General features: G+C 32.8%; 1 protein-coding gene and 1 long non-coding RNA gene across 3 annotated transcripts in view; both read left to right on the forward strand.

The window, feature by feature from the left end:
- LOC134234536 (pseudouridylate synthase 1 homolog) overlaps positions 1–10,478 on the forward strand; it is a 37,971-nt gene extending 27,493 nt beyond the window's left edge. Inside the window, exons 13-17 of the mRNA XM_062716625.1 lie at positions 854–898; positions 2,487–2,561; positions 9,052–9,122; positions 9,672–9,747; positions 9,922–10,478. Coding sequence (XP_062572609.1) covers positions 854–898; positions 2,487–2,561; positions 9,052–9,122; positions 9,672–9,747; positions 9,922–10,299 — 645 coding nt within the window. The 3' untranslated portion in view covers positions 10,300–10,478. The remainder of the gene's footprint in view (positions 1–853; positions 899–2,486; positions 2,562–9,051; positions 9,123–9,671; positions 9,748–9,921) is intronic.
- Positions 10,479–10,629: 151 nt separating this feature from the next.
- LOC134234542 (uncharacterized) lies at positions 10,630–15,010 on the forward strand. Of its 2 annotated transcripts, none has more exons than XR_009985197.1 (3): positions 10,630–11,024; positions 14,534–14,725; positions 14,859–15,008. It is a non-coding gene; the product is annotated as an uncharacterized LOC134234542 (long non-coding RNA). The 2 variants fall into 2 exon arrangements; XR_009985198.1 differs by lacking the exon at positions 10,630–11,024 and adding an exon at positions 11,275–11,357 and having other exon boundaries at positions 14,859–15,010.
- Positions 15,011–19,351: the final 4,341 nt, after the last annotated feature.

The raw sequence follows: 19,351 nt of genomic DNA on the forward strand, positions 1-19,351 counted from the left end.
TCCAGATATCTCAAAAAGTATTGAGAATTTGTAATACGTCTAAGAAGCAAAGTTGTTCAAAATGTCAAGCTTAATCTATTGAAGTTGTCAAAATGCGTCCGGCGACGTCACTTCCGGTTAAACCGGAATGCATCAAAAAATGCATATTTTTGCCGTTCTTGACAAGTTTTTGGGTAACATATGTCACTGCATGCATAAAACTTAATTTTCCGTCCGTCGACATCACTTCCGGTCAAACCGGAAATAGCCAAAAATAGCTTATTTTTTAAGGTTTTGATGCAAAATTGAAATTATAAAGTGACTGGAGACGACTTAGCTCATTGTTTTCTTTTGTTGACATCACTTCCGGTCAAAACAGGACAGAAGACCTACTCGTTGCTTTGCAACGAGCTTTGCTCTAGTTATGTTTCCTTATTTGATGTAACAGTAACTGTTAGATGATGTAGATATTTCCTGTCAGCAGGGCGTATTGATTTCAATATCAGTACAAGATCATGAAGATGTTGTATAAGTTACAAACAAACTGATGAAAATAATATCCTGATTTTTGTTTAACTTGGCACTGATAATTAAAGTGATAATGAACAGAATACAATTCTATTGTGTGTTAAGTATTGACAGAATATGAACACCTGACATTTCCCTTACATGACCTTAAAAATTTTCTTAATTTAATGATATTAAGGCAAGTGAATTTAAAAAAAAATAAATATTAAGAATAAAAGATATTTGCATATACACATGTATATGAAATCTGTTCAGATGTGTGATATATACACTGTTTAGTACAGTTCAAATTATTAAAACTAGCAGTATGATATCCTGATTTAATTACTTTTCTTTTTTTTAAAAGGTAGATGTTCCAAAGGCTCCAGGATTGGGTTTGCTGCTAGATGAGGTACCAGATTCAAAATCTCAAAATTCTATATGTCAATTCAATATCAATCAGAAACAGAGATTAGAATATCCCAATTCAGTGCCGCTTACATGGGTTATATCGATATCTTTTCTGCAACAGCTGCGACATTAATCCCCATACTAACAATCAAAGAAAGACATTTTATTATTTATTAATAATTTAGAGTTGTGTTGTCTGAATTGAAGTGTGTAATTTAAAATTAAAGGATTTTTTTTTGTGACAAAAAATTGCTTTAGCTTTGTATTTGACACCATGAATATCTTGTTTTAAAAGGTTGATGATCACATTTTGTCCGGCGTCCGTCTGTCCGTCTGTCTAGCTGTCTGTAAACTTTTCACATTTTCGACGTCTTCTCAAGAACCGCTGGGCCAAATTTGACCAAACTTGCCACAAAGTATCCTTGGGTGAAAGGGATTCAAGTTTGTTCAAATAAAGGGCCACGCCCTCATTCAAGGGGAGATAATTGAGAATTAGTGAAAATTTGGTGGTATGTTTTAAAAATCTTCTTCTCAAGAAGCACTGTGCCAGGAAAGATGAAACTTATGGGGAAACATCCTCAGGTAGTGTAGATTTAATTTTCTTCATATCATGTCCCCCGGGGGTAGGGCGGGGCCACAATGGCCGACCAAAGTTTTACATAGAAATATATAGGAAAATTCTTTAAAAATCTTCTTCTCAAGAACAGAAAAGCTTTAATTGCTAATATTTATATTGAAGCATCCCCAGGTAGTGTAGATTTAAGTTTGTTCAAATCATGACCCCCTGGGGTAGGGCGGGGCCACAATGGCCGACCAAAGTTTTATATAGAAATATATAGGAAAATTCTTTAAAAATCTTCTTCTCAAGAACAGCAAAGTCATAATTTCTCATATTTATATGGAAGCATCCTCAGGTAGTGTAGATTCAAGTTTGTTCAAATCATGACCCCCTGGGGTAGGGCGGGGCCACAATGGCCGACCAAAGTTTTATATGGAAATATATAGGAAAACTCTTTCAAAATCTTCTTCTCAAGAATAGCAAAGCCATAATTGCTCATATTTATATGGATGCATCCTCAGGTAGTGTAGATTCAAGTTTGTTCAAATCATGACCCCCGGGGGTAGGGCGGGGCCAAACTTTTGGATTTAAACTTTTCAATAGTAAACCAATTACTACTTTTTCCTAGCCACAATGCTCGGGTGAGCGATGTGGCCCATGGGCCTCTTGTTAGAGTTTTGTTTTTAAGGACCCCACTGTCTTTTTTAAGCCTGGAAAAAAAAGTGGCTTCAATATTAGGAACATTTGGATATTTGATCCACAGGCAACTGACGTTACTTATTTTTCTTTTGATAAAAAAATATACCCCTTACCTAATTAGATAGGGGGTATTTTTTTAATTAAAAGAAAAATAAGTAATGTCAGGTGCCTGTGATTTGATCACATGTACATGATTTTAATAGGAGACATTTTTTAATTTAGCATTACAAAACCATAGTAATAATGAATGATTTGAACCAAATATTAATGAATGTAAATGGTATATACATTTATTGTGTCAGTTTTCCTACACTGAGTTTAATCATTTCAGTTGTATTTTGATGGCTACAACAAGAAGTGGGGGAGAGATGGACTACACGAGCCTGTAGAATGGTCTCAGTATGAGGTAGGTCAATGGAAGGAAAAAATAATCAGATGCGAAATCTTTTTCTTAACGTATATGGAGATAAAAATGAAATTGAGACAAATATTATAAAAGACATCAGACTATCTCCAAGATTTTATGCAGGGGATACTTACTCCTCCTTGGCACCTGGTCCCATCTATGGAGTTCTCAGAGGTTCATTTATTGATGCCATCTGTACAGATTTGTATTGTCCATGCATTTTTTTTAGATCAATCACTTTTCGTTATTTTCATTTTTCATTCCATTCCCTTGATCATTCATGATCATAATATACTGCGCATGCATTAAGATGAACAGGCAGGGTTTTTTACCCTGAAGATTTGGTGCAGAAAAAACTTTTGTATTGTGAGTATTATTTGAGTTTTTTGACAAACAGTGTGCTATTTATGGTTCATGTAAAAAGAAAATGGCAGAAGTATCGGAAAGGGAAAGGCGTAGGCTTTCGTCAGACGGGCAAACTGAAAAGCCCCCTAGCAAAATGCTCAAAATGGCGGGTGGAAAGGAGGAATCGAATGTCAAAGATTTTGAAACGAAAATAATTGATCAGATGACTGTTATAGCAGACGCGGTGAGCAGCCTTCAGAAAGGTCAAAAAGAACTAAGGTCGTCGTTTGATAGCAAATTAGACAAATTTCGTAACGAGTTTATGGCAAGCATTGACGACAAATTCAAAGCAATGAAATTAGATTTTGACCTTGAACTTGGGAGACATCAGGGACAAATCGACTCGCTGTCACGGTCTGTTGACACGCTTATTGAAAGAATACAAAAGGTTGAGAATCTAGAACGACCTGAATACGAACAAGAATCGGCTAATGGTACAAACAAGAAAAATCATGCGAACACGCTTTATGATCCTGAGCTCACAATAATCGCCAATAACGTTAGGCAGTGTGAGGATGAGAACATTTTTGAGATTGCTAACAATATGATTAGTCAACTAAGTGATTCTGTCAAAGTAGTTACGGCGGCACGACTAAAGAGCAGAGGTTTCGGTAAACCCGGTTTAGTCAAAATTAGTTTCCGCTCAGTTGACGAGAAAATAGAAGTTCTACGACGGAAACGGGATTTACAGAATGTTGAAGCATATAAATCGGTCTTCCTTAGATCCTCAAAATCACACACTGAGAGACTGATAGAGCTTAACGCAAAAACTATCCTGAATCAGATTCCAAACGGCAACCAATTTCGCATAACTTCCAATGGAAGAATCGTGAAAAAAACTCAAAATTCACAACAAAACAGCTCACCCGACTTTCATGATCAAGATCGCGAGAACCACTAGGGACTTTCCCGGCCTATTGACACTCTAAAATTAGGTCACTTAAATGTCTGCGGTTGGACAAAAGAAAATGGTGAACTTAGAAATCAAATTATTTGTGCACTAAATTATGACATAATTGCCGTTAGTGAAACACACTTAAAAGAAGAAAATGCTATTGAAATTCCAGGTTATAGATGGTTTGGTTTTAATAGAAGAGATATACATGTAAATGCACCGAAACCTTCGGGTGGCGTCGGAATTTTGATAAAAGAATGGTTAACTGATCAGTTTGAGATAATAGTGATTGACAGAAAATTTGATGGTATCCTTGGAATAAAACTGAAAAACTGTAGCTCGGATTTTGAATTCATTGTGTTTGCATGTTACTTACCACCCGAATATTCTAACAGAGGACGAGATGCTCAAGGTTTCTATACACATCTTTTAACACAGATTTATTTAAATTGTGAAAGTGACACTATTTTTGTGATGGGTGACCTAAATTCTAGAATTGGCAATTCGAATGACATACTTCAAGACATTGATCATATTCCTAATCGTAGAGCTATAGACAACACGGTTAATCAACACGGTCATGAATTAATTGACTTTCTCAATGAAGCAAATTTCTGTGTATTGAATGGAAGATTCCCAGATGATAACTTCACATGTATTTCAAGGAAGGGAAAATCTGTGGTAGATTATATATGCATACCAATAGATGTATTTAGACGAATCAAGAACTTTACGGTATTAACTATACAGAATATTGTAGCGGAATTTGAACTATTGAAGTTTGTCGGGGAAAAATCAAAACTTCCTGATCATTCCGTCATCATGTGTGAATTTAATTTATCCGATTGTTGTTTAGTTTCTAGTACCCCAAAAAGTGAACACTGTCAAAATCGTTTTCAATTCAATAGGATCCCAAATGATTTTATGTCAAGCGAATTGAGAAGGTCTGCATTGATAGCAACAATTGATCTGATTGAAAACAGCCGAAAAACACAAGAAAGTATTGACGAGATCTATGAACAATTATGTGAAATAATATATAATGAAATGGAATCCAAACTTCCAAAGGTTAAGCCAAGAAGTAATAAGAAATGTTTTAAAAATAGCAAACCATATTGGACTGACCAATTAACAGAACTATGGAACGCGACACGGGAAACAGAAAATAATTTCATACGATATAAGGGGGAAAGACAAGTCAAATCTGCTCTTAGACGGGAATATATTGAAGCACGAGATTTATTTGATAAAACTCTCAGACGCACTGAACGCAACTACAAGAAATCATTTGCTAATGTTATAGAAGATATGAGTTCAACAAATCCAAATGAATCCTGGAATAAAATTCGAAAACTTGGCCCTAGAAATAAACACAACATACCAATGGAGGTTTTGGATGATGAAGGAAATGTTATATCCAACGAACGGGAAATCTTGGAACGATGGAGAGTCGATTTTGAAAATCTGTACAACGGGTGTGGAAGTACCGAATTTGATAACGTCCACTACAACGATTCAAAAAAAGATAAAGATATTAGAGAACGTCGGATGGAAGAAGAATTTTATCAGACGTGTAACGATGAAATTAATTATGATGTATTGTTTCAGGAAATTTCTGATATAGTGATGCGTGCAAAATCCAATTCCGCTTGTGGATTCGATGAAATTCCTTACCGTAACAGTGTTCTGAAATATCCAGTAGTCATCAATACAATATGTCGTCTTTTTCAACATATTTTCAACACAAGCATGATCCCCTCGGTGTGGAGGAAAGCAATAATATGCCCTATTCTTAAGGATCCCTCTGCAGACAAACGAGTCCCAATGAACTACCGTGGTGTGAGTCTGTTGCCATGTATTAGCAAACTGTACAGTTCCTTTATAAATAAAAGAATTATGAGTTATCTAGAGAATAACGATATTTTAGCAGATGAACAAAATGGTTTTAGAAAGGATAGATCGTGTGAAGATCATTTATTTACATTGAATAGTTTAGTCCAAAACAATAAAAATCTCTATGTTGCATTTATTGACCTCCAAAAATGTTTTGATCGATAGGGATATGATGCTTTACAAACTTTTGTTACATAACATAATGTTAAACAGGGAGATAATTTATCTCCTACCTTATTTTCAATTTTCATAAATGATCTGGTACAGGATATTAATAATCTTAATTTAGGCATAGAACTAGTTGATCGAAAATTGTCCATCTTATTATACGCAGATGATATCGCTTTAATAGCCAAGTCCCCAGAAGATTTACAAAGTATGTTAAATAAACTACATAGCTGGTGTAGACGTTGGAGAGTTCTTATAAACACCAATAAATCTAAGTGTGTACATTTTAATAAAACTAGGTCAAGGGCAGCCAATTTTGAATTTACTATTGGACTTAATAAGTTAGATACAGTTGAAGATTATAAGTATTTAGGTATAACATTTAAGCACACTGGTAATTTCATGAAAAATGCAGAAAATCTTGCTAAAGCAGGGGGACGTGCACTAGGGAAAATTATATCTTCGATTCATAGTAATAAAGATTTCAGGTTTAATGCTTATGAAAAACTATTTTACTCTTGTGTCATACCTGTTTTGGATTATGCATCCAGTGTCTGGGGTTACAAAAAATTCCAACCTATAGATAATATTCAGAACAGAGCTATTCGGTATTTTATTGGGGTTCACCGTTTTGCTCCTACATTGGGGGTTTATGGAGACACTGGATGGATTCCAAGTCAATATAGATGTTGGATAAATATAATCAGATATTGGAATAGAGTCTTATCCTTTGGCAATGATCGAATTACAAGAATTGTTTTTGAAGTTGATTACAATAAGTGTAGGAATAACTGGTGCAGTGATTTGAAAGATATATTACACCAACTAGAGCTGGATTACTATTTTGAGTCAAAGCTTATGGTAGATATAAATATGGGTCAATCAAAACTACACAACTATTACTCAAACCTTTGGAGCAATGAAATTTTAAGCATTCCAAAACTGCGGACTTATGTTAATTTTAAAACAAGGTTTGGTAGAGAAAATTATGTAGTACTTGATATGCCTAAATATTTACGTTCAATTTTAGCACAATTTAGATGTGGCATTTTACCTTTACGAATAGAAACCGGTAGATATCATGGTGAATCTGTTGAGAATCGAATTTGCACTTTTTGTTCTAGAAATAATGTGGAAGACGAAATTCATTTTTTACTGCATTGTCCTTTTTACTCTGAATATCGATCAAAACTTTTTGAAAACACTGGCATTAATCAAAGGGGGTGGTCAGATATGGATTTACTATGTTTACTTATCTCAAATTATCCTAGACAGGTTGCAAAATACTTGTATTTTTCATTTACGCGAAGACAGTCCTTTATGTTCAAAAAATAAAATAATATTTCAATGTCATTTTCATCTAACAATAATCTTTATAATAGACACTACCAATCTTAGCATACAAAATGCATATAAAATATATATATTTATTACAATTATGTTTATTTTTCATGCACTTTTTTGTTATTCTCTTAACGTTGTGCTCTTTATTTTCTTTATATATTGCATTTCAATTTTGTGTTTAAAGTGGCATATAGGCCCGATGGGCCGGGTGTTGATTGTTGTTTTATACAGTCTGTAAACAAATGAATTTAATTATGTACACATGTCACTATAAATAAATAAATTACTTACTTACTTACTTACTTACTTATACTCAGGCAACAGATAGCTAAAGACCATAGGACTCTGTTCTCTATTTTCTTTATCATGATTTTTCATAATTGTTTTACAAATTACTGATGCATTCTTTTAATTTAAAGTGATCATTGTTTTTGTTAAAAATGTACTTTCTCCAATAATTGTATACAATAGAAAATCACAGGGGGTGGTATTTTAAAACAATTTTTATAAAAACTGCTATCAATGACACTATCATTGTTTATTGTTAATAAATTTGTACTTAGTTTCTTTTTTATTTATATATATATAGAATATTTGGTTTTCCACAGATTTTTCTTTTATAATAATCTAATACTTTTTTTAATTTCAATAATTATCCCAAGGGTTTATTTTACAGACAGATGTTGCTACATGTACTTATAAAATGTCCACATATTGTAGACACACATGTTGATTTAACATATTTATTATATATTTTAGTATTTTTTAATTCCAATAATTATCCCAAGAGTTTAGATTTCATACAGATGTCACCACTTGTAAAACATCCACGTAATGTAACCACATATGTGGGTTTAACATATTTATAAATTTGTATGTGTTAATATATTGATATAAAGAATTGTAATTTCTTCTTGGCTCCATGTGTATGCACATGTGAATAAAGTAATCACCTAAAGCAATTGTGACACAAGATCTATACATTAAAAGTCATAAAGACTAACAGCATTATAAATTCAAGACATTGTTGAACAAGATGTGTAAGTGAAACACAAGCTTCCATATGACAGCTCACAGTGGTGAAGGTTAAAGTTTAAAACTTCAAGGTCAAGTGTTAAAAAAATAATATACATGCACTCAAAGAAAGGTCTTGTCATGGAAAATTCCTTGAAATATGAGATTCCTATCACTAATAATTCACAAATTATGGCCAAGGTTACTTTTTTCAGATAGGCCAAGGTCAGGACCATTGGTTCAGAATGGTTTGTCCTGGCACAAGTACCGGTATACAGTTGTGAAAAATAAATCCCTGAGAATGAAGTAGATATACCCTGTGATCAGATTCTAAAAATTAAAAACAAGAGCATATGACTTTTTATTGAAGATTTTCTATTATAATAATATTATGTAGACTGTAATTTGTACAACTGTATACCTGCTGTTCTGATATGTTCTACAAAGGTGTATATCCAGAAAGGTGTATTAGTTTAAATAATACTGAGTGCATAGTATGTAGCAATCCCCAATCCTCATTTTCATCTTCATCATTTGATATTTTTTATAGGCAAATTCAAATGATGTGCACTTTCTGATTGGGTAAAAAATGTTTTTAGATATTTATCATGGAGTGAAAATACCAGATTATTTTAAAAGTAGCATTTACAAAACAGGTTCAGTTTTGAACTTAGAACAATAAAGATTTTATTATTTGTTTTTAATGGCTTGTTTGAAATTTTCATGCTGAAAAATAACATTAATTTTAATTATATACTTTTATACTTTCAGGAGGAACTGGAGAAATTTAAAGAGGAATACATATTGCCAGAGATTTATAAAGGAGAGAAAAATGATAAAGTGTATCCTTGTTTTTTAATTAAATCTGAAATCATCTTTTACAGATTTTCATCAATGTTACACAGTGTATGCTTGAGGCCTTTTGAAGGTTTACAATTAACTGGTATTGGGCCCCATTTACAATTTGAAAAAGGTTTTCCTAAGAAATTTATTAGTTTTGGAATACTCAGTATCTCCTTAAGTATAGAAAAAAAGTTTGATATATATTCTAAATATATTCTAAATATATTCTAAATATAATTGCTTCTAATGTTTCTGCATATTGTGAAAGAGAAATTTGATTGAAAACTAATTAGAATAATCAAATATGGGGAGTTTTGATCTATTATGATTTTTCCAAAATTTCAAAAGAGTTTCTGGCCCTATAGTCCCCAAAATTGGTGTCCTCTTTAGTACAAAGATTACAAAATAGTCAACATTCAATTGAGAGGTAAAAATAACACACAAAATGACGTTAAAAAAATAGTTTGTGGACATAATGCAGTGAGAACAAAATAGTCTGTTGACATAATACAGTGAATATAATTGTTTTTCTCCTGACTTTGGTGAAGTATGTGGGATTGGCTGAAGACTCTACACATGCACAGCTTTGATGTGGAAAGTAACAACCGAAGACACAGGAACCAGGTGGGCCATTAACATTGATATCAGTGTAGTGATGAAAAGTCACAAATCCTATCTATTAAGCAAACTTCGCAATGTGTATTTTTAAAAAATAAAAAAGAAATTCAGATTATTTTTAAAAATCTCGGAAAAACCGATGCATCATACATGTCTTGTAAATGTTAAATTTTAAAATAGGATCCAGATTCCTTAAGCAGTACTAATGACGCAGACAGTTTACTTAAAAAAGAAGTGACAAATACAGTCAAAACTGAAATGTCAGGAGAGGATCAGAAAATTGTGGTAGATGAAAACACTGAACATTGTGAAGAACCAAACTCACAGAACCCTACAGAGAAAGACTCAGATGTTGACATTAAAATGGAACAGGATAATGACTCAGAAGTTGACATTAAAAAGGAACAGGATAATGACTCAGAAGTTGACATTAAAATGGAACAGGATAATGACTCAGAAGTTGACGTTAAAAAGGAACAGGAGAATGACTCAGAAGTTGACATTAAAAAGGAACAGGGCGTGGAACCAACAGAAGGAGACAAAATAGTGTTACAGTAGCTTTCAATGCTAATAAAAGTTTTACAAATATACGGTTCTTCATTTTGATCTTTTAAACTTTCTCCTTGTATTTACTATTTTGTAGAAGTCATATACGATATAACAGCCTTGGTAGCAAATACAACCTGACAAAAGTGTGTTGACTGACTTGATGCATACTTTATAGGCCTCTGTTTTTATACTGCTTATAACTACATAATGTTCCCTTTATTTGATCAATAAAGAAGGGAATGCTTACTCCTCCTAAGTACCTGATCCCAACTCTGAATCTACAGGGGTGTAGGTTTTTAGCTCAAGTGAGCTTTTCTGATCACATTTTATCCGTTGTCCGTCCGTCTGTCTAGCTGTTCTTACGAGAGGTACATTGTGGGGTAAAATTAACGTATTTTCCAGCAGTGTGGGGTTTTTTGGGTACTGTGGGGTTAACCCCATAATGAAGAGGTCTAATTACGTTCAAAATTACTCTATGAGGTCGAAAAACCTAAAATTAGATTTAACCTCACAAAGACTTTGTCCAAATTTTGGACATGTCCTTAGCCCAAAATGCTCAGACATTCAGAAATCTGCTGTTTAGAGGAGTTCGGTAATTGAATCGAGGAGTTCCGAATACCTGAGCATGCGCATATATTTAAAACTAACTGCGCATGCGCAGAATACGGAAGTAGCTGTGTTTGGACATTTTGTATTAGCAGTGAGGAAATTCGGAAACACAAAAAGCAAATGCAGTAAGTCTTACTATTTTGTTGCACCACATTGAAAAAAAGCTTTGTAAGTTGTTTGATATGATTCATACGTACATTATGCAGTTGTAGAATTTATTTAAAGTCAAGGAAAGGACACTTGTAGTCCACATAAACACATACCGATTGAAAACGGGCTTTTGTGAAAAAAATTATAATGAATGCACTGATAGTTCTTTTTTTAATCAGAGGTCTGCAATGAAAATCGACCGATACCCGGGGGTCGGGCAAGTGGTTTTCTGCAAGAGGGTCGCCCCGTTGGCCAGTAAAAAAAGATAATATTATTTATACACGTGCAATACATGCAAAGCACACCTGGTACGAATTTTCACTCGTTTTTTGCAACAAAAATCCAAACCATTTAAATTTTCCATATAACATGCTCCAACTGTCAATAAATCTCCATAATTTAATCCGTGTTGGAGTACTACTTGGCTTATTTACTTCAAAAAACGATCGTGTTTTTTTCTTAATTCGAATTTTCTCTATATCTATGGTAATTACATGCAGATATCTCATAACATAAATACATGTGATTCTTCCGATGGGAGACAAAATCTCTGGATTTTTCACGCCTCTTCCGCCCCTTCCGATTAATTTTTAAATCATCCGTGTTTAAATTTTTTTCAAATTGAATATTTTTGGCTTTAATTTTATCCTGTTTCGTAGTATAATTGCTCTCTCTCTCTCTCTCTCTCTCTCTCTCTCTCTCAATTCATTCTAGATACGTACCAATTGTTTATCTACTCTTCACACATTTGTTTACATGTACTTGTAATCGTACCTTAATCTATAGAGAAAAAATCAGAATGGAAAAATGGAATTAATGTCACTGCAATAAATTTTCGCAGCAAGTAGGAATCGTAGGAATCAACATGGGGTTGTATAATTAGGTTGTAAAATTTAGTGGTATATCAATTTGATAAATGACAATCAATGTTTATAAATGAGTGTAGGACATTTTAATCAGTTGTTAAAATACCCAATATGTCACATTGCTTACACAGTCGCTTGTGTAATTATGTGCCGGATAAAAAAATTCACCTATTAAAGAAATTAAACAAATTACCTTTAGATACGTATATATAACTCTCTTTGTGTTAATGGAAAAAATATAATTGTCCTGTAAGATCAATTTGTACTTATTTTTCAAGATCGACCATTGAAAATTTAAAAGAATTAAATCACAATTAATAGTTTTTCTATAGCTAAACTTAAAGAAATTCAAGCTTAAAGCTTCATTTTGTAATTTACAATATTAATTCATCATTACTTTGAATATTTACAGTGAGAGTATGTAACTTAGCTAATACAGGTCTATCAGTATTTTCACACCTGTTAGATTTTGATTCCGTGTAGAAGCTCTAATTGCAACTCTTGTCAAAACAAATGATTTGTATAGCATGATTATCTCGTGAATTTCACTATCAGGAGACGATCGATAGGGATTAGTTACGCTCTGGTGCACTTGACACCTGTGTTGTAGTAGAATGATTTTAAACTGCGTTAATACAAATCTTTGGTCAATTGAATAATTTTTTGTGTGTGTCTGTATGTTAGATAGAAATTCTGACAGCTTTATAAAAATAATATTAAAAATTTACCAGACTTTAAAAACTTCAGCAAAGTAGTTGATCGAGGATTAATTGAAAGGGGGGGGGGGGTTACACTGCTGATCATTACCTGAACATATTATAGTGAAGTTTTTAAATGAATTTTATTGACACTTACTGAAATAAATTTTCATACTTTATTTAATTCACCATTAAACTGTCTTTTAATTAAAGCTTTTATATTTTTTCTTATTAAAAAAATAGATAGTAGTAAGGCACATGTATTTCTTCTTGAATGATTTGAATGTTACAAAAGAACACTAACAGTTCCCGAAACTAGTCAAAAATATGTCGGACAATTGTCTTGTAAATATTCAAAATTCACCGGACAGTTGTAAAATTTACCGGACATTAATTTTTTGTATGTAAATTTAACATATTATAGGATTGGAAATTGTAACGATATAATAAATGATATGTGTAAATAAAAAGATGGCAGATTTAAAAAAAAAAATATTGAAATATTTTGTATATGGCCTTTGTATGCAGGATTTGACGTTGCCGAAGGCGTGTGATGACCAACGCTTAATTCATGTATAAATTTATTATGTCCTTTCTGACAGATTTTTAAAATGTTTTTAAAAATAAAATCTGCAACATGACAACTCTTGGTTGATTGTTTTGAAAATATGTTGTTTTCCAGGCTTTTTTCTTTTGGATTTTTGTATTTTATGTGCCAGGAAAAATATTACGTAAAATATCAAACTCGTTTTAAAAAGCCTGGTAAAACGTCCGATATTTCTGACTAGTTAAAATTTATTATACAACCTCCATACAGTTAAAAATACTAATGATATAAAGATATGCAAATTTATCATGAAAATGATGATTTTAAGTGAATTTGTTGTCGTTTTACTACATTCAAGTCAATCCGCTATTTTTAGAAAGGGGGAAAAACGCGCTTGTATTTTAAATGCTATCAAATACATTTTAAAAAATCCAGAAGTTGGTATAATATTATCATGCTAATAGATTAAATTATATAGAAAATAATAAATGGTAACAAATTGTCTGTAATCAAGCAGAAATAGCAGGCACTCTTGCAACCCTGCAAATTCGTCCTTCAAAACGAAAGTAGATTGTCACATTTTTTTTTACTGTCAGAACTACAGAGTGCATATATTTATCATGGAAAATATTTGTTGACAGGGTTTTTAAAACTGTTTTTCCTCCCAGACTTATGGAAATTATTATTTTAATATGTAGCTTTTTATAGTAGACAATCAACGTCTACATTTTATTTAAACAAGATCTGGCGATGCCCTGACGTTTTTTTTTTTTTCATTCCTTTAGTTTTGCATTTGTTTATTGTCAGGACAATTGAATTAAATGATTTTGTTAAGATTATATGTAAAGGTTATACAGTCTGTAAAAAAAAAAAAACCATCGGACATTTTGACCAATAAAATTAAGATTTTACCGGTCCCATTCAAAGTTCACCTGGGATCCCCGGTGGACCGGTGCGTTTCTGGAACTCTGAACACTTATGAACAAAACCTTAAAAATTTAATTTGGAATTCTTTAATTTCATATTTTTTAAATAGGCATGGATTAATATATATATACACACATACAAAGGTTTTGTGAAATTGACATGTTTAATTAAATCAACTGTAGTGGTTATTGCTGTTTATTTATTGACTGACTGGCTACTTCTTGGGCAAACTGGAATAAGAGGCCACCTGTCTTAAGTGGCTAGTTTCTGGACTTCCCAAAGCTTAAAACAAGTTTGACTGTACTTTTTCACCTTTTACCAATATAAGAAAGTAGTTCACAGTACATGACAACTATGCTTTAAATAAATTTCGATGAATTTTAATTAGTAACTCGGAATTTTTGTATGTGATATAAATAAACATTTGCTTCTGTATTCCTTTGTAGAGTTCAGATACTGAAAGTGAACATCAGTGGAACTTTGATGATCTAGGCCGCTCTATTTTTGCAGCAACACCAGCATGCGTCGGACATTCATAAAGTTGAAAGAACAAACCTATGACTTGAACACACAATTTGTGATCTGAATATAGTTCACAAATTTAAGGAAAGCAACTATCAAAGACATCCAGATTGATGGTTAGTACATGTTATAAGTGCCCATAAAATCAAGACAACAATATTATTTTACAATAAATTAAAACATAACCTGTTAAAAAAAAATTGAACATTATCATTTATAAATATATTTTACTGTATTTTTTTTTGACAGGTATACATGAAGTATGAATGAAAGACTTTTCAGAAGAACAAGCACAATCCCGATTCATTCTTGCCATTGTCTTCTCCAGACGGTGACATTTAGGACCTGACTTACTTTTCAGAAAAAGAAGATGAATCGATTTTTGATAGTTGATCTTAAAAAGCTAACATTTTCAGGGGTCGTGGATTGAATGACATTTTCTTGCAATCTCCCATGCAGAGTTGTCGTTCGTTCCTCTCTCAGACACCTCTGCAATGGGCTCACGTCAAGATTTTTGACATAACGTATAAAACTTGATATTTGAAGAGTTGTTTCAATTCAAATCAATAGTTCTGGATTGATTTAGTAAATATCTATCTAAAAATTCAGACATAAACATAGAAATTGAATTGTAATGAATTAAAACAAATGCACTATTTCTCGTGTTTAAAACTGTGTATACGCGAGCCAACGACAGAGGTGAATGTATGAGCCGATGGTAGAGAGTGATTTTCTTGATGGGCAACTAGTTTCAAGTATGTGGATGTCTATTCTCAAGTTACTGCAAACCTTAAATTAACTTCTTGATTATTAGTTAAATGTGAGACCGTTTCTTACTTGAAGTAATCATTTTTTGAATTGAGCTATGTAATCTCTGATTACTTATGTTTATGAGTAGTGTTCAGCTTTAAGACAAAAGGATCTTTTATGAACATTGCATTCGTCATGGTGAATTTCTATACATTAAGTAACAGTCATAGTTTTCGTCTTTTTTAATTAGCGATCTCATTTTAGATGTGAGAAATAATTATTAAACTGAAATGTACATTTATGTTGTTTGATTTTTATTTTTTTGAAAATTGTAAATCAATTGCATGTTGTTGTTTTTTTTTTCATTTTATTTTAGGGGATGGGAGTGGGGGTGCAGCTGTAAGTTTGAGTATATTTTCCAAAAGGATGTACATCGTTATTTTTGTTTAAATATCAATTTTAAAATGCAAAATGATGAGATATTAGACTACACATTTTTTCTTAAAACTTCATTTAAATTAATATATTTTGTTTAAAATAAGTAGCAACACCATGCAAGTTTTAGAGTTATTTGACAACTCACTATATACTTGTTTTTTTTTTACATTAATTTATGAAGATTGTCTCAAATTTTGAGGGTTTTTTTCTGTGTTTTACATTTATTGACATGTTTCTTATCTGTGTTCATCTTGTCGAGTAAATGAAAAGTTTGATTAAATTTTTTTTTAAAAATCAGGATCATCTCTTTTATTTCTTATTATTAATTCACAATGAAATTATGTATGCTTTTGATGCATAATGTACACTTCAAATTCATGCACCAGCAGATTCAAAGGAAAAATTCTCGTTAGAAATAAGCAGTTAAGATAAAGAGATTATCCAATGAAAAATAGTTTGAAAAATATTTAAAACAAATTTTCAAGTATGTTATCAAAATAGGAAAAAGTATTATGAATATAGTTTGGTATTTTTAATAGTAAAAAAAAGAGGATATGACGTACTGGCAATTGCATCATCTCACTCAGGGTCTTTCCGTCAGAGTTCGGAAAAACAACCTCGAATGTATTAACATCACCTGATGTTAAAGGTTATGCTTTTCTTGTTTTTTTTTCAAATATAGGATAGAGGAAGTAAGAAGTCCCTTTTATAGTAAGTTTTATGTAATATCATAGCATTGAATAAAATTAAACTCCATATTCCACAGATAAAAGGTCTTCATGCATTTATTTCGAAGATCATGAAAAGGGGGGGTTGTTGCCATGGCGTCTAACTAATACATTCGAGGTCATTTGTCAGCTAGTCAGAAAGGCTCGAGAAGTTGTGATTGAACATAGTGGGGGTTCTTGTTCTTTTATTACCAGTCCCTGGTAGAGTTTTTTGATATTAGAACATACTGGGGTTTTCAAACACTTAAATTCATATGGTTACTGGTATCTGTTACATGAGAATACAGCGGGGTTGTTTGTTTAACACTCTGAGGTTACTAAGATGTCTAATATTTTCTTTCAGAACATATTGTGGTTCTTGTCTAACACTTTGTGGGGTTAATGTTATCTTTTATCTATATAAGAACATAATGGGGTTGTTACACATTATGGGGTTAGTGTTGTCTATTATCTTTATAAGAGTACTTAGTGGGGTTGTTGTCCTAACACTTTATGGGGTTAGTGTTGTCTATTATCTTTATGAGAGTACATAGTGGGGTTGCTGTCCAAACACTTTATGGGGTTAGTGTTGTCTTTTATCTTAATAACAGTACATAGTGGGATTACTGACCAAACACTTTATGGGGTTAGTGTTGTCTATTATCTTTATGAGAGTACATAGTGGGGTTGCTGTCCAAACACTTTATGGGGTTTATGTTGTCTATTATCTTTATGAAAGTACATAGTGGGGTTGCTGTCCAAACACTTTATGGGGTTAGTGTTGTCTCTTATCTTTATGAGAGTACATAGTGGGGTTGCTGTCCAAACACTTTATGGGGTTAGTGTTGTCTATTATCTTTATGAAAGTACATAGTGGGGTTGCTGTCCAAACACTTTATGGGGTAAGTGTTGTGTATTATCTTTATGAGAGTACATAGTGGGGTTGCTGTCCAAACACTTTATGGGGTTAGTGTTGTCTATTATCTTTATGAGAGTACATAGTGGGGTTGCTGTCCAAACACTTTATGGGGTTAGTGTTGTCTATTATCTTTATGAGAGTACATAGTGGGGTTGCTGTCCAAACACTTTATGGGGTTAGTGTTGTCTATTATCTTTATGAGAGTACATAGTGGGGTTGTTGTCCAAACACTTTATGGGGTTAGTGTTGTCTATTATCTTTATGAGTGTACATAGTGGGGTTGCTGTCCAAACACTTAATGGGGTTAGTGTTGTCTATTATCTATATAAGAACATAGTGGGGTTGCTGTCCAAACACTTTAAGGGGTTAGTGTTGTCTATTATCTTTATGCGAGTACATAGTGGGGTGGTTGTCCGAACTCTTTATGGGGTAAGTGTTGTCTATTATCTTTATGATAGTACATAGTGGGGTTGCTGTCCAAACACTTTATGGGGTTAGTGTTGTCTATTATCTTTATGAGAGTACATAGTGGGGTTGCTGTCCAAACACTTTATGGGGTTAGTGTTGTCTATTATCTTTATAAGAATACATAGTGGGGTTGTTGTCCAAACACTTTATGGGGTTAGTGTTGTCTATTATCTTTATAAGAGTACACACTGGGGTTGTTTGTCTTATAATTTATGGGGTTAGTGTTGTCTGTTATTTCTATATAGCATAGTGGGGTTGTTTGTTTAACACTCTCTGGAATATTCTTGTCTATCATCTTTATGTGAAAACATGATGGGTTAATTTACTTTGATGCAACAGTTATCCTCAAATAAAAACATTTTTTTGCATTGTTATTGCTAGGCAGTAGTTGAAAAATGTTATTGCTATATCCGTTCTAAGTTCTTCAGATAAACAGTAACAATTTTAAGTACTTATAATTAGTTGCCCGTAAAGTTGACTTGATATTAAATAATTTATTTTTAACCCCACAAATATAGATCTTTAACCCCACAAATATAGATCTTTAACCCCACAAATATAGACCTTTAACCCCACAATATACCATTTGTTTGAATTCCTAATGATACCTCTCAAGTCACCACTGTACTATTAATAACCCCACAAAGCAAAATTATAACCCCGCACCTTCCGTAAAATGCACAATGTACCTCTCAACTGTATAGCTGTCCATCCGTCTGTCCGTCTGTAAAATTTTCACATTTTTGACTTTTTCTCAAGAACCACTGGGCCAATTATAACCAAATTTGGTACAAAGTATCCTTGAGTGAAGGGGAATTTAAATTGTAAAAATGAGGGCCAGGTCCTCTCACAAGGGGAGATAATCAAGAAAAAACAAAAATACGGTGGGGTCATTAAAAAATCTTCTTCTCAAGAACCACTGGGCCAGAAAAGCTGAAACTTATGAGGAAGCATCCAGGGGTAGTGCAGATTCTAAATTCTTCAAATCATGACCCCCTGGGGTTGGGTGGGGCCACAACAGGAAATCAAAGTTTTACATAGAAATATATAGGAAAAGTCTTTTAAAGTCTTCTACTCAAGAACCACTGGGCCAGAAAAGCTGAAACTTATGTGGAAGCATCCAAGGATAGTGTAGATTCTGAATTGTTCAAATTTGACCTGTGGGGTAAGATGGGGTCACAAAAGGTATTACATGTAAAATGGGGAAATCTGGTTAAGAATAGCATGATCAAAGCTTCTCAGGTGAGTGATGTGGCCCATGGGCCTCTTGTATGTCCTTGTCACAGATTTGTATTTTAAGTAGATTTTTATTTAGATTGATCATTTTCCTTTAACTTCATCAAAATGAACAAAAGGGACAAAATTAACAATACATTAAAAAACAAGAGGCCCATGGGCCTTATAGGTCACCTGAGCATTATGCAACAACTTTCCAGTGATTAAATTTGATTCATGTTTTA

The sequence above is a fragment of the Saccostrea cucullata genome, unplaced genomic scaffold, assembly GCF_032062105.1.
Source record: "Saccostrea cucullata isolate Sc308-1 unplaced genomic scaffold, CSIRO_AGI_Scuc_v1 ctg173, whole genome shotgun sequence".
In the NCBI taxonomy this organism is placed as follows: domain Eukaryota; kingdom Metazoa; phylum Mollusca; class Bivalvia; order Ostreida; family Ostreidae; genus Saccostrea; species Saccostrea cuccullata.